This window comes from Diabrotica undecimpunctata, chromosome 10 (genome assembly GCF_040954645.1).
Source record: "Diabrotica undecimpunctata isolate CICGRU chromosome 10, icDiaUnde3, whole genome shotgun sequence".
NCBI lineage: Eukaryota > Metazoa > Arthropoda > Insecta > Coleoptera > Chrysomelidae > Diabrotica > Diabrotica undecimpunctata.
Window position 1 is genome coordinate 145,735 of NC_092812.1, and position 10,829 is coordinate 156,563.

Genomic DNA, 10,829 nt, shown 5'->3' on the forward strand with positions numbered 1-10,829 from the left:
TTCCAACTTTTAATAGGAGAAATAATCTCGCTAGGGGCTAATCTCCCTACGCTAATGAACACTCAATTAGGATATGTTATTGCGGGCCCACTCACATCAAAGAAATATCTAAGTCATACCAACGCATCCTTTGTAACACAAACTTTCTCCTTTTTATCTCGAGAAAATACGCATTATATTTGAGATAAAGAGGAAGAAAACAACGCAAAAATCGACACAATGCTAGAAAAATTTTGGGAAGTCGAAGAACTTCCATATACGCAGTCTCATATTGATGAAGACAAAATTGCAGAGACTCTTTTCCAAACCACCACGCGGATTTTGGATTCAGGGCGGTATCAAGTGGAAATGCCTCTTCGGCAATTGGAAAATAAAAAATTGGGCAGTTCCTTTGTTACTGCAAAACAAAGATTTTTACGTTTAGAGAAAAAATTTGGAAATGATCAAAATTTTTATAATGAATATAAAAAAGTTATTGAAGAGTATCTAACGCTACAACACGCAAAAGTTATACCTTTAAACTTGTATGATAATGTCACTAACAAAATAAAATATTTTATATCACATCGTGCAGTGATCAGAGAACAGGCAACATCCACGAAACTTCGCATCGTATATGACTTTTCTGCCAAATCTACCTCGGGATATTCGCTGAATGATCTTACACTAAAAGGTTATCAAGTACAGGATAATTTATTTGATATTCTTTGCCGGTTTAGGACTTTTAAATTTATTTTGACTGCGGATATAAAGATGATGTATAGAGAAATTGAAATGTCACCCAAACACCGCTATTTACAAAATATATTGTGGAGAGATTCACCCTCTGAGGATTTTAAATGCATTGAATTGTCCCGTCTCAGTTTTGGACAAAATTGTTCTCCATTTTTAGCCACCCGCGTCATTAAAGATATTGCACAAAATAACCCTCAATTTCCGCTAGCAGCTAGCGCTTTGTTATATCAAACATATATGGATGACATCTTAGGTGGAACCGATCAATTTTCTGAGCTTGAAGTACTTTATGGAGAATTGAGTCAAATATTGAACCAGCATGGTTTCTCTTTACATAAATGGTCTTCTAATTCGCTTCGTTTTTTAAATAAGATTTCTGATCAAAACGCGGTGGAACTTGATTTGAATTTGGATGATGCACCTTGCAAAATTTTTGGTCAAAATTTGGTTTAAAATGGGATTCAAAAACGGATCATTTAAAAATTGATGTAAATAACGCTACTAAATTAGACCGCATTACAAAACGTCAAATTCTTTCATGTATTAGTTCTTGTTTTGACCCTCTAGGTTTGGTAAACCCTTTAATTGTGAAGGGAAAACTCTTAATGCAAGAACTATGGCAGATGAAGGTTTCATGGGACGAACCGATAATTAATTTACGCATAATAGATCAGTGAGAGAAATTTAATGAAAATTTAGCTCAAATCGCTCATATCAAAATTCCGCGGTTCGTCTTTTTTGACTTAGACATTCTTAGCATAGATTTACATGGATTTAGTGATGCAAGTCAAGTTGCATACGGTGCTTGTATCTATATAGTGGCACGATATGCAAATAATTCCTTGTCATCAAATCTTGTTGCCGCAAAATCGCGTGTCGCACCTTTGAAAAGCAAGCTTACCATTCCTAAACTCGAATTAATAGCCATGGAACTCTTAGTCAAATTGATTGAAAAAATTATAACGACCTTTAAAAACCGTGCAAAGATTAATTCTATAAACGCATGGTCAGATTCGCAAATTGCTCTCAGCTGGATTAAACAACCCGCTAATAATTATAATACATTTGTTTCGAATAGAGTGGCCAACATTCAGAATATTGGTAAAAATCTAAGGTGGAGACATATTAAATCACAATTAAATCCCGCAGATCTTTTGTCCCGCGGTGTATTTAATCAAAAAACATTTTCGTTTTGGTTTCATGGACCTGAGTTTTTGCTAAATCCCAAAATATATTTTGATGAAATTGATACTTTTGAGCAAATTGAGCATTTGCCGGAAGTAAAGAAAATAGCTCTATTAGTTGTTAATCATGCACCAAAGAATTGGATAACTATGTTTGAGAGATTTTCAAACTTTTCAAAATTACAAAACGCAGTAGCTTACGTATTTAGGTTTTTGTATAATATGAAACATAGTAATGAAAAAATTAAGGGTACTTTGACACTTAAAGAAATTTCGAACGCTCATGATTTCATCATCAAAACTATTCAGCAACAATATTTTGCAACCGATATAGCCCGCTTATTAGAAAAAGAACTAGTCGTAGACAAAAAATTGCTCCCTCTTAATCCTTTTTTAGACTCCTCTGGAATTGTACGTGTTGGAGGACGCTTGCAATATGCAGATTTGGACTTTAATAATAAATTCCCTATATTGCTGCCAGCAAATGATCATGTTGTTTCTTTGCTCATTAAAAAGGAACATTGTAGACTAGGACACAGTGGTCCTCAAAATGTGTTAGGCAATCTGCGCCTACGATATTGGCCTTTAAGTGGGGTCAAGTATGTTAAACGCATTAGCAAAAAATGCCTTACATGTTATAGATTCAATGCACAAACCGCATCACAACTTATGTCTCCACTCCCATTGGATAGAGTTAGAATCTCGCGCGCTTTCTACACTGTAGGTGTAGATTTTGCAGGTCCTCTGTTTATTAGGGCTTCTAGATTACGAAAGGCGCAAACGCTTAAATGTTATTTTGCAATATTTGTTTGCATGGCTACAAAAGCCATTCATTTAGAATTGGTTAGTGAATTATCTTCTAACGCTTTTTTAGCAACGTTCAAACGATTCATTTCCCGTCGAGGCAATCCTCACACTATCTATAGTGACAACGGGACTAACTTTGTTGGTGCCAATAATCAACTTAAGGAATTAAATAATTTCTTCAGATCAAATTCTGAATTTGACAAAATTAGAGCTTATTTAGCTCAAACCGAGATTCAGTGGAAGTTTATTCCTCCCAGATCACCTCATTGGGGTGGACTCTGGGAGTCAGCAGTAAAAAGTACCAAGTTTCATTTAGTACGTTTAACGAGTAATTCTGTATTGATTTTCGAGGAGTTATATACAGTTTTAACCCAAATAGAAGCTATTTTAAATTCTCGACCGCTTTATGCATTATCTAATGACCCTAATGATTTACAACCATTAACTCCGGGGCATTTCTTAATCGGTACTCCCTTAACCGCATTTCCTGAGATTGATGTTACAAATACGCCTGTTAACAGACTTTCTATCTGGAAACAAATTTCGAAAATACAGCAATCTTTTTGGAAACGTTGGTCTGCTGACTATTTAAATAATCTACAACATCGCCCAAAATGGCTCCTTCCCAACACAGATAATAAAGTAAATGATCTAGTTCTAATCGCAAGTGAAAATACACCAGTAGATAAGGAAGCGGGGTCCTGAATCACTTTGGTAACCTGTCCATCAGGGTCTCCGATGCGAAGGTATCGATGCCATGATTTGACCTTGGGGGTGTACAAGAAGTACAAGAAGTGATCGACAATGACCAGAGGGTTGTAAGAACTGGTCGCTTATCGCTTGATCTCTTCTTCTTCTCTCCCGAAGAAGTGATCGACAATGACCAGAGGGTCGTAAGAACTAGTCGCTTATCTCTAGATCTCTTTTTCTCAGCCGAAGAATTGTCACCTACGTTACCTGTATGTTTTTACACCTGTCTCACTTGTCTCTTCTTTGTCTTACCTGTCCTGAAGAAGTAAAAGAATCGGTCGACAATGACCAGAGGGGGTGTCTTTGAGTGGAACGGACCACCTTGTATGTCGAGTGCAAAACTCATCGCTTATCGCTTCATCTCCTCTTCTTTTCGTTAAATTTGTACAGGGTGATCGAAAAAATAAATTTTGTATTGAGACTTGGAAATATTTTAGGTGTTGTTGCGTCAAATTTTTTTTTTGTGTACGATGCTTAGATATATCTGTATAGCTTGCCTAGCCTAGCCTGCCTAGTCTTATCTTTACTTTTGAAACTTGTAGGAAAAGGAAAAATAACTATGTATCACATAAATGCTTTATTGTGTGTATATATATATTTTAATGATATATGTGGGTAGATGTAAATAAAACAATATTGGATTGATACTATAAATTTTATTTGTTTTGAAACAAGTTATTTATTTTAAATAAATGTATCCAGCAAAATTTTGTCAGTAATCAAGATGTGTCTTGAGGTGTACATGCTAGACGAGTTTTATTCAAGGCTCTCAACTTTTAACAATTGGAAGGGGAATAAATCTGAAATAGAGTTAGCTGCTTGTGGATTTTACTTTCTCCAAGTGGAAGATATAGTAAAGTGTTTCAAGTGTGGCGTAGAGATTTACAAATGGGAATCAAATGACAATATAATCGAAGATCACAAAAAATTTAGTCCCGATTGTGCCTTTGTAGAAAGAGTTTATCCCATTTTTCAGAGAATCAACGACAACAACAAATAAATTGTGAGTGAGAACAATAAATATGCCTGTTCCTGTGAAACATAAATGTCCAAAGTGTGGGGGTGACACTGAAGAACGAAATGACCTGTGTATAAATTGTGAATTGGAAGAGGTGTACAAGGAAGAGAGTGGTGCTAAAAATATACCTAGTAGAATGTATGTAAAGAGACAGAGACCGCAACAATAAAAAATAATGTAATCGCATGATAAAAAATTAGAATAATAAAATAGCTGTAAATATAACATAAAGCTCATTTTTATTTTGCCCTTTTAATATGCCTGTACCTGTGACATATAAATGTACAAAGTGTGGTGGTGAAACTGAGATTCCAAATACACTTTGTGTAAATTGTTACTTAAAAAGTATATTTAGACAATTTGGTGGTGACAAAAATAACCCAAGTCATCTATTTATCCAAAAATAAGTATGCCTGTACCAGTAAAGTATAAATGTCCAAAGTGTGGTGGGGAGACTGAAATATCTAATAGGAATTGTATAAACTGTGACTACATAGAATATTTGAGATCCAGATCTGGTGCTAAAAATATACCAAGTAGTATGTTTGGTGAAATGTGAGGTCAGTTGTCTGAAGAAGAGAAAAAATATATAAAGACTTATATTTAGAATAACTATGTATTAATTTGTAAATCGTCTACGAGTACGCTACCAATATGTTAAACGCTGTCATTAATAAATTACCTTTCGAAATGCACATCCCTGGAGGTTATAGGTTTTGTGGACCCGGCACCAAATTACAGAAACGACTAGCACGAGGAGATAGGGGAATAAATGGATTAGACGAGGCGTGTCGTGAACATGATATTGCATATTCTCAAAATAAAGATCTATCCGAACGACATAAGGCTGATAAGATTCTAGGTGAAAAAGCTCTTGAACAGTTTCGATCGAAAAATACAGCATTTTCCGAAAAATTGGCAGCACTTGGTGTAGCTGGTGCAATGAAAGCAAAAGTGAAATTAGGTATGGGTCTAGGTTCTACTAAATATAAAGCTGTAACAAAAAGTTGTAATAAAGAATTGAACAAAGCTAAAAATAATTTAGAAAAACTAACTGAAAATATAGACCATTGTACTTTATTACTCCAAGGATTAACTATTTCCAAATCAAGTAAACGCAAACAAAATATCCAGCACAGAAATAAACAAAAAATACAACAAAAGCTTTTAAATCATAAAAGAGCAAAACAATTAGAAAATAATATGGATGTGGACATTACAGATGATTTTGTTGATGATGATGATGACCTTCTTTCCAAAAGAAGAGAAAAACGAAAAATAATTGATGACAATGTAGTTGGTGTCAAAAAAGCAAAAATCAACTTAAATTACTTATTAAACAATACCCAAAAAAGAAAACGAGACATAAACAATGAAGATGAGGATGATGATGATCCAGTTAAGAAAAAAGTTAAGATATAATAAGTAAATTGTATTAAATTAAAAAATATTTTTTTTTTTTTTATTTAACATCCAATGTTTATTGCAATCTGTCTCATTATAAACAATAAGCAATATGTATAATATATGTACAATAACATAGTGGGAAGCTGCCCAGTGGCGAGCACCCAGGTAAAAGATAACATAAATATAATCTATGATATATCAGCTAATTTGAACTTAACAAACAGAGTTTAATACAGGTAAACATCACTGACACACATATGAGAATTACAAGGCAAAAATACGAATTAAGGAAAGATTTAGAAAACACCTGAATAGAAACTTGTTATTTCACCGCACCATGACACTATGTTCTATTTTTCCTGATTTACTAGAGGTCCAAAGGGTCTGGTCGTTTTAATCTTCTTACGTGTGAAATGTTGAGCAGATCCGTGGCCAGCGGATTTGGATGGCAGGATAGTCTGTTCTTGTATACAGAGTTTACAGCAGATATTGCTTCGCAAACTGTTTGTAGCTGTAAATCGTGATGTAATCTGTGGTTCGTGATATACCAAGGGGCATTACAGATCTGGCGCAGTACTTTCGATTGGAAACGTTGAAGTTTTTGTATGTTGGTATTACTTGCTGTACCCCAGATTTGTGCTGCATATTGCCATACCGGTTTTAAAATACATTTATATATCAGAAGTTTGTTCTCCAGGCTAAGATTTGATTTTCGACTCATGTACCAATACATTTTCCTGTAGATTAAGCTGAGTTGAAGGCGTTTCTTCCAGATGTGGATGCCCCAATTAAGTTTGCTATCCAAATGGATTCCTAAGTATTTAACGACGTTATTAACTGGTAGTGGAGTGTTGTTTATAGAAACTGGTGGCGCGACACCTTTTTTTAAAGTAAACGTTATTTGTGTTGATTTTAAACTGTTAACTTGGACTCGCCACAGCTTAAGTCAGCTCTCTAGTTTAAGTAGGTGATTTTGTAATACCTGGGCTGCTTCAGTTGCTGTAGAATTTGAAGCCATGATAACTGTGTCATCGGCATATGTAGCGATTGTTGTATTGGTCGTCGTTGGGAGATCTGATGTGAATATTAAGTAGAGGGTGGGTCCTAGTATGCTTCCTTGTGGAACTCCGGAACAAATTGGAAACAGGTTAGTGGTTTCCCCACCTCTTTTGACTTGAAAGAATCGATCTGTCAGGTAGGATCTTAAAAGTGAACTTATGGGATGAGGAAATATAGATTTAATTTTGGAGATAAAACCTACATGCCAAACTTTGTCGAATGCTTGAGAGACATCTAGAAATGCAGCAGTACAGTAATTTTTTTGTTCAAGCGAATTTCTGATAGTCTTTACTACCCTATGAATTTGTTCGATAGTACCATGTTGTTTCCTAAACCCAAACTGATAATTCGGTAAAACATTACTGTCATATAAAATAAGCTCCAGTCTTCTCAGAAAAAGCCGTTCAAATACTTTAGATATAATAGGCAACAAGCTAATAGGACGGTATGAAGATACTTCCGTGTGATCCTTATTAGGTTTTGGAATCAGAACAATTTGAGCAACTTTCCATTGGAGTGGAAAATAACCTGTTTTTAATATTGAATTAAATATATAAGTAATTAAACTTACGCCTTCGTTGGGTAGATTTTTTAGTACTAAACTAGATATTAAGTCATATCCAGGTGACTTTTTAATTTCCAGATTATCAATTATTTCTTTGATTTCAGATTTCTTAACAGGTTTAATAGGTGGAGCCATTTGATATGGTGCATTTACGACTTCATGGATAGCTTGTTCTTCTTCAACTGAGACTTCCCTCTGATGCGGTTGAAATACCTCGCATAGATGATTTGCAAAAGTATATGCTTTATCTATGTCAGTTTTAGCCCAAGTGCCATTTTGTTTCCTGATTGGCATATTCATTTGTTCGTTGTGTTTAAGTTTTTTTGTTAGTTTCCACAGCGAATAGTTTGTATCATCTGCAGGTGAGAGGTTCTTTAAATATTTGTTGATTCCACTGTCTTTATGTTGGATCAGTTTTCTTTTGAGTAGTCTGCAAGCTCTATTCAGATTTGTTTTATCTTCTGGATGCCTAGTGAGCTGCCATATCTTTCGCAGTTTTCTTTTTTCCAATATGAGTGTATTTATGTGTGCAGGATAGGACTCGGAATTGTGTTTGTAATAAATTTCTGGGGTGGACGTCCAAGCAGCTTGCTGAATAACTGTAGTTAAGTGAGCAACTGCGTTTTCTATGTCACTATCACTTTTAAGAGGCAAGTTTAGATTGATGGATGTTTTTATTTCTTCTCTATATCTGTTCCAGTTTGTTCTTTTATTAGAGAGTGTTAAATGTTTAGAACAGTTATGAATTTGGCTTTGTAGATCTATGAAGAAAGGGGAATGATCTGATGAGAGGTCAAATGAAGGAGAAATTTGGAGGTAGGTATGTGATATTCCTTTTACTATAGCAAAATCAATAAGATCAGGAATTTTTTGTCTATCAGTAGGCCAATACGTAGGCTCTCCAGTAGAGAAAGGAATTAAATGATTCTCATTAATACTTTTTAATAATTCTCGTCCACGTGAGGTTACGATTCTGGAACTCCATTTATGATGTTTGGCATTATAATCTCCAGCAGAAATGAAACGGTGTCCTAGCATCTTAAAGTATTCAGTAAAATGATCAGCTTTAATTATTTTATTCGGTGGACAGTAAACAGCAGATAGAATAATCGAGCCTTGTGAATCTTCGACCGACACTGATGTGGCTTGGATGTTAACTTTACTAATTTTATTTGTTTCATGATGCTTAATGTTATTTCTTATAATAATTGCCGTACCTCCGTGGGCTTTACCTAATGGATGTTGAGTTACATAGGTTGAATATTTGGGAATATGGAAATGGCTCTTATCAGTCATGTGTGCTTCGGAAATAAACATAACATCTAGATTATGATAGTAAATAAATGCTTTAACTTCGTGGAAATGAGAGGTTAAACCATTGGCATTCCAACAGCACATCTTTAGTTTAGTGTTGAAGGTTAAGCTTAGATATCAGAGAAATTATGAGATCAAACATCTTATCCATTCTTTCCATTAACTTATGTACAAGTAGTTCTAGATTATTTTGTATATGTTGAGGAGTTGTTGTTTCTATTATATGAGAAGTCTCATCTACGGTAGATGTATTTCTATTATCTCTTCCTGCAACAATTTTCGCATAGCTTGTAGTTGGTTGAGTGTTTGAAAGAAATTCTGCACGAGGTGGTTGACTTGCGTTTTTATCTCTAAGTGTTGGAAATTTTTTTTTCTGTAGCTCTTTGTATATTGAGCATCCCTTATAGCTGGCAGGATGATTTTCTAGACAATTTACACATTGAACATCTTTTATATTTTTTGGTTTTGGGCATTGAGATGATAGGTGATCGCCCACACATTTTACACAGCGCGGACTCCTGTGGCAATAATTGTGGGTGTGGCCAAAATTTTGACATCTTTGACATTGGGGTAGTTCCCTTTTCGGATGCGGTGGCTCAACTGTGACAATAGAGTTTAGTAATTTTGTAATATTATATATATCTTTGTTGTTACTTTGAATAGCCAGTTCTATATTAAATAGTGGCAGATCTTTCTTTGTGCCTCTTTGCTTAATGTTGGAGATGTTCAGTGCTGTATGTCCTTGCGCTAGCAACGCTTTTTTAATGTCATCTGGATCTGTTGAAGGATGTAAATTACGTATAACAACTCGGAATCCACGGTTTTGTTTCAGTTGGTATGTATGGTACTGAGTATTTTTTTCTGCTAAAGATTTTACAATTAATGAATAGTTTTTGGATGAGTCAGCTTGAACTTTAATTTGGTTGTTAGGAAGACATTTTAAAGTATATTTACCTGGAGTTATCTGCTGTAGTAATTCCTGTAGTGGTTTGATACACTCAACATTTTGGATAAATATAGGTGGTGGCTGTTCATCTTTTTTTTCTTCCAGCATTTCATCCTCTTCATTAGATTTATCATTTTCAAGTGCCTCGTATCTGTTAGATGTAAGAACAGTTTTACTTAGCCAATAATCTTTGAGTGTAGCTTGTTTGGTGTTTTTCAATTCAGGACTATCATCGTTGCGTTGACGTTTCTTGTGGTGGACTGATACCCATTCACTACCACTTTTTACCTCTTCTGCATCTGTGAGATTTTTTTGTGGTTTCTCTATTTGAAAGTTTGATAATTTTGTTTGTAGATCGATGTTGCGTATTTTAGATTTTTTCTGCTGTTCATCTAGAGAGTTGTAACTGTCTTTTCGATTTCTTCCAGGTGGAGGAGTGCGGGCTAGGCAGGATTTTCTAATGGCTGGATTTATGTCCTCAATGCATTGGTAGCTAGTTGGTTCTTGGTTATCTAGTTGGTGATCCATAGTTTTCCACTAATTACAACTAGGAATTGTTAAGACATTCCGGCATATTTTGTTAATATACCGGACTATTTTATTTGTATTTATGTTAATAAATGTAGTAATTAAACTTGTATTAGTTCTTTGTTGGATAATTATAATAACATTGAACACAATCACTTTTTCGGTTGTTTTTAACTTTCTTGATAACAAATGGCTTATAGTAATTATAGGTACTAATTACAAAAAGATAAGATAATTATACACAAGTACTTCTTCGATGCTTGTTTCCAACACGAAGGTTCGAACGAGACTGTGAGGTCAGTTGTCTGAAGAAGAGAAAAAATATATAAAGACTTATATTTAGAATAACTATGTATTAATTTGTAAATCGTCTACGAGTACGCTACCAATATGTTAAACGCTGTCATTAATAAATTACCTTTCGAAATGCACATCCCTGGAGGTTATAGGTTTTGTGGACCCGGCACCAAATTACAGAAACGACTAGCACGAGGAGATAGGGGAATAAATGGATTA

At 34.7% G+C, this 10,829-nt stretch overlaps 2 protein-coding genes across 2 annotated transcripts; both read left to right on the forward strand.

Moving 5' to 3' along the window:
* Positions 1–219: 219 nt before the first annotated feature.
* Positions 220–1,188, forward strand: LOC140452218 (uncharacterized). Its single transcript, XM_072546332.1, has one exon. It carries the CDS (start codon positions 220–222, stop codon positions 1,186–1,188), a length of 969 nt encoding a protein of 322 aa, XP_072402433.1.
* A 473-nt stretch (positions 1,189–1,661) lies between these two features.
* On the forward strand, positions 1,662–3,431 carry LOC140452219 (uncharacterized). Its single transcript, XM_072546333.1, has one exon. The coding sequence runs from the start codon at positions 1,662–1,664 to the stop codon at positions 3,429–3,431; it is 1,770 nt and encodes a 589-aa protein (XP_072402434.1).
* The last annotated feature ends 7,398 nt before the right edge of the window (positions 3,432–10,829 follow it).

Excerpts from the sequence above, each read along its gene's own strand:
- LOC140452218 (XM_072546332.1), top strand. The coding sequence starts at position 220 with ATGCTAGAAAAATTTTGGGAAGTCGAAGAACTTCCATATACGCAGTCT.
- LOC140452219 (XM_072546333.1), top strand. The coding sequence starts at position 1,662 with ATGGAACTCTTAGTCAAATTGATTGAAAAAATTATAACGACCTTTAAA.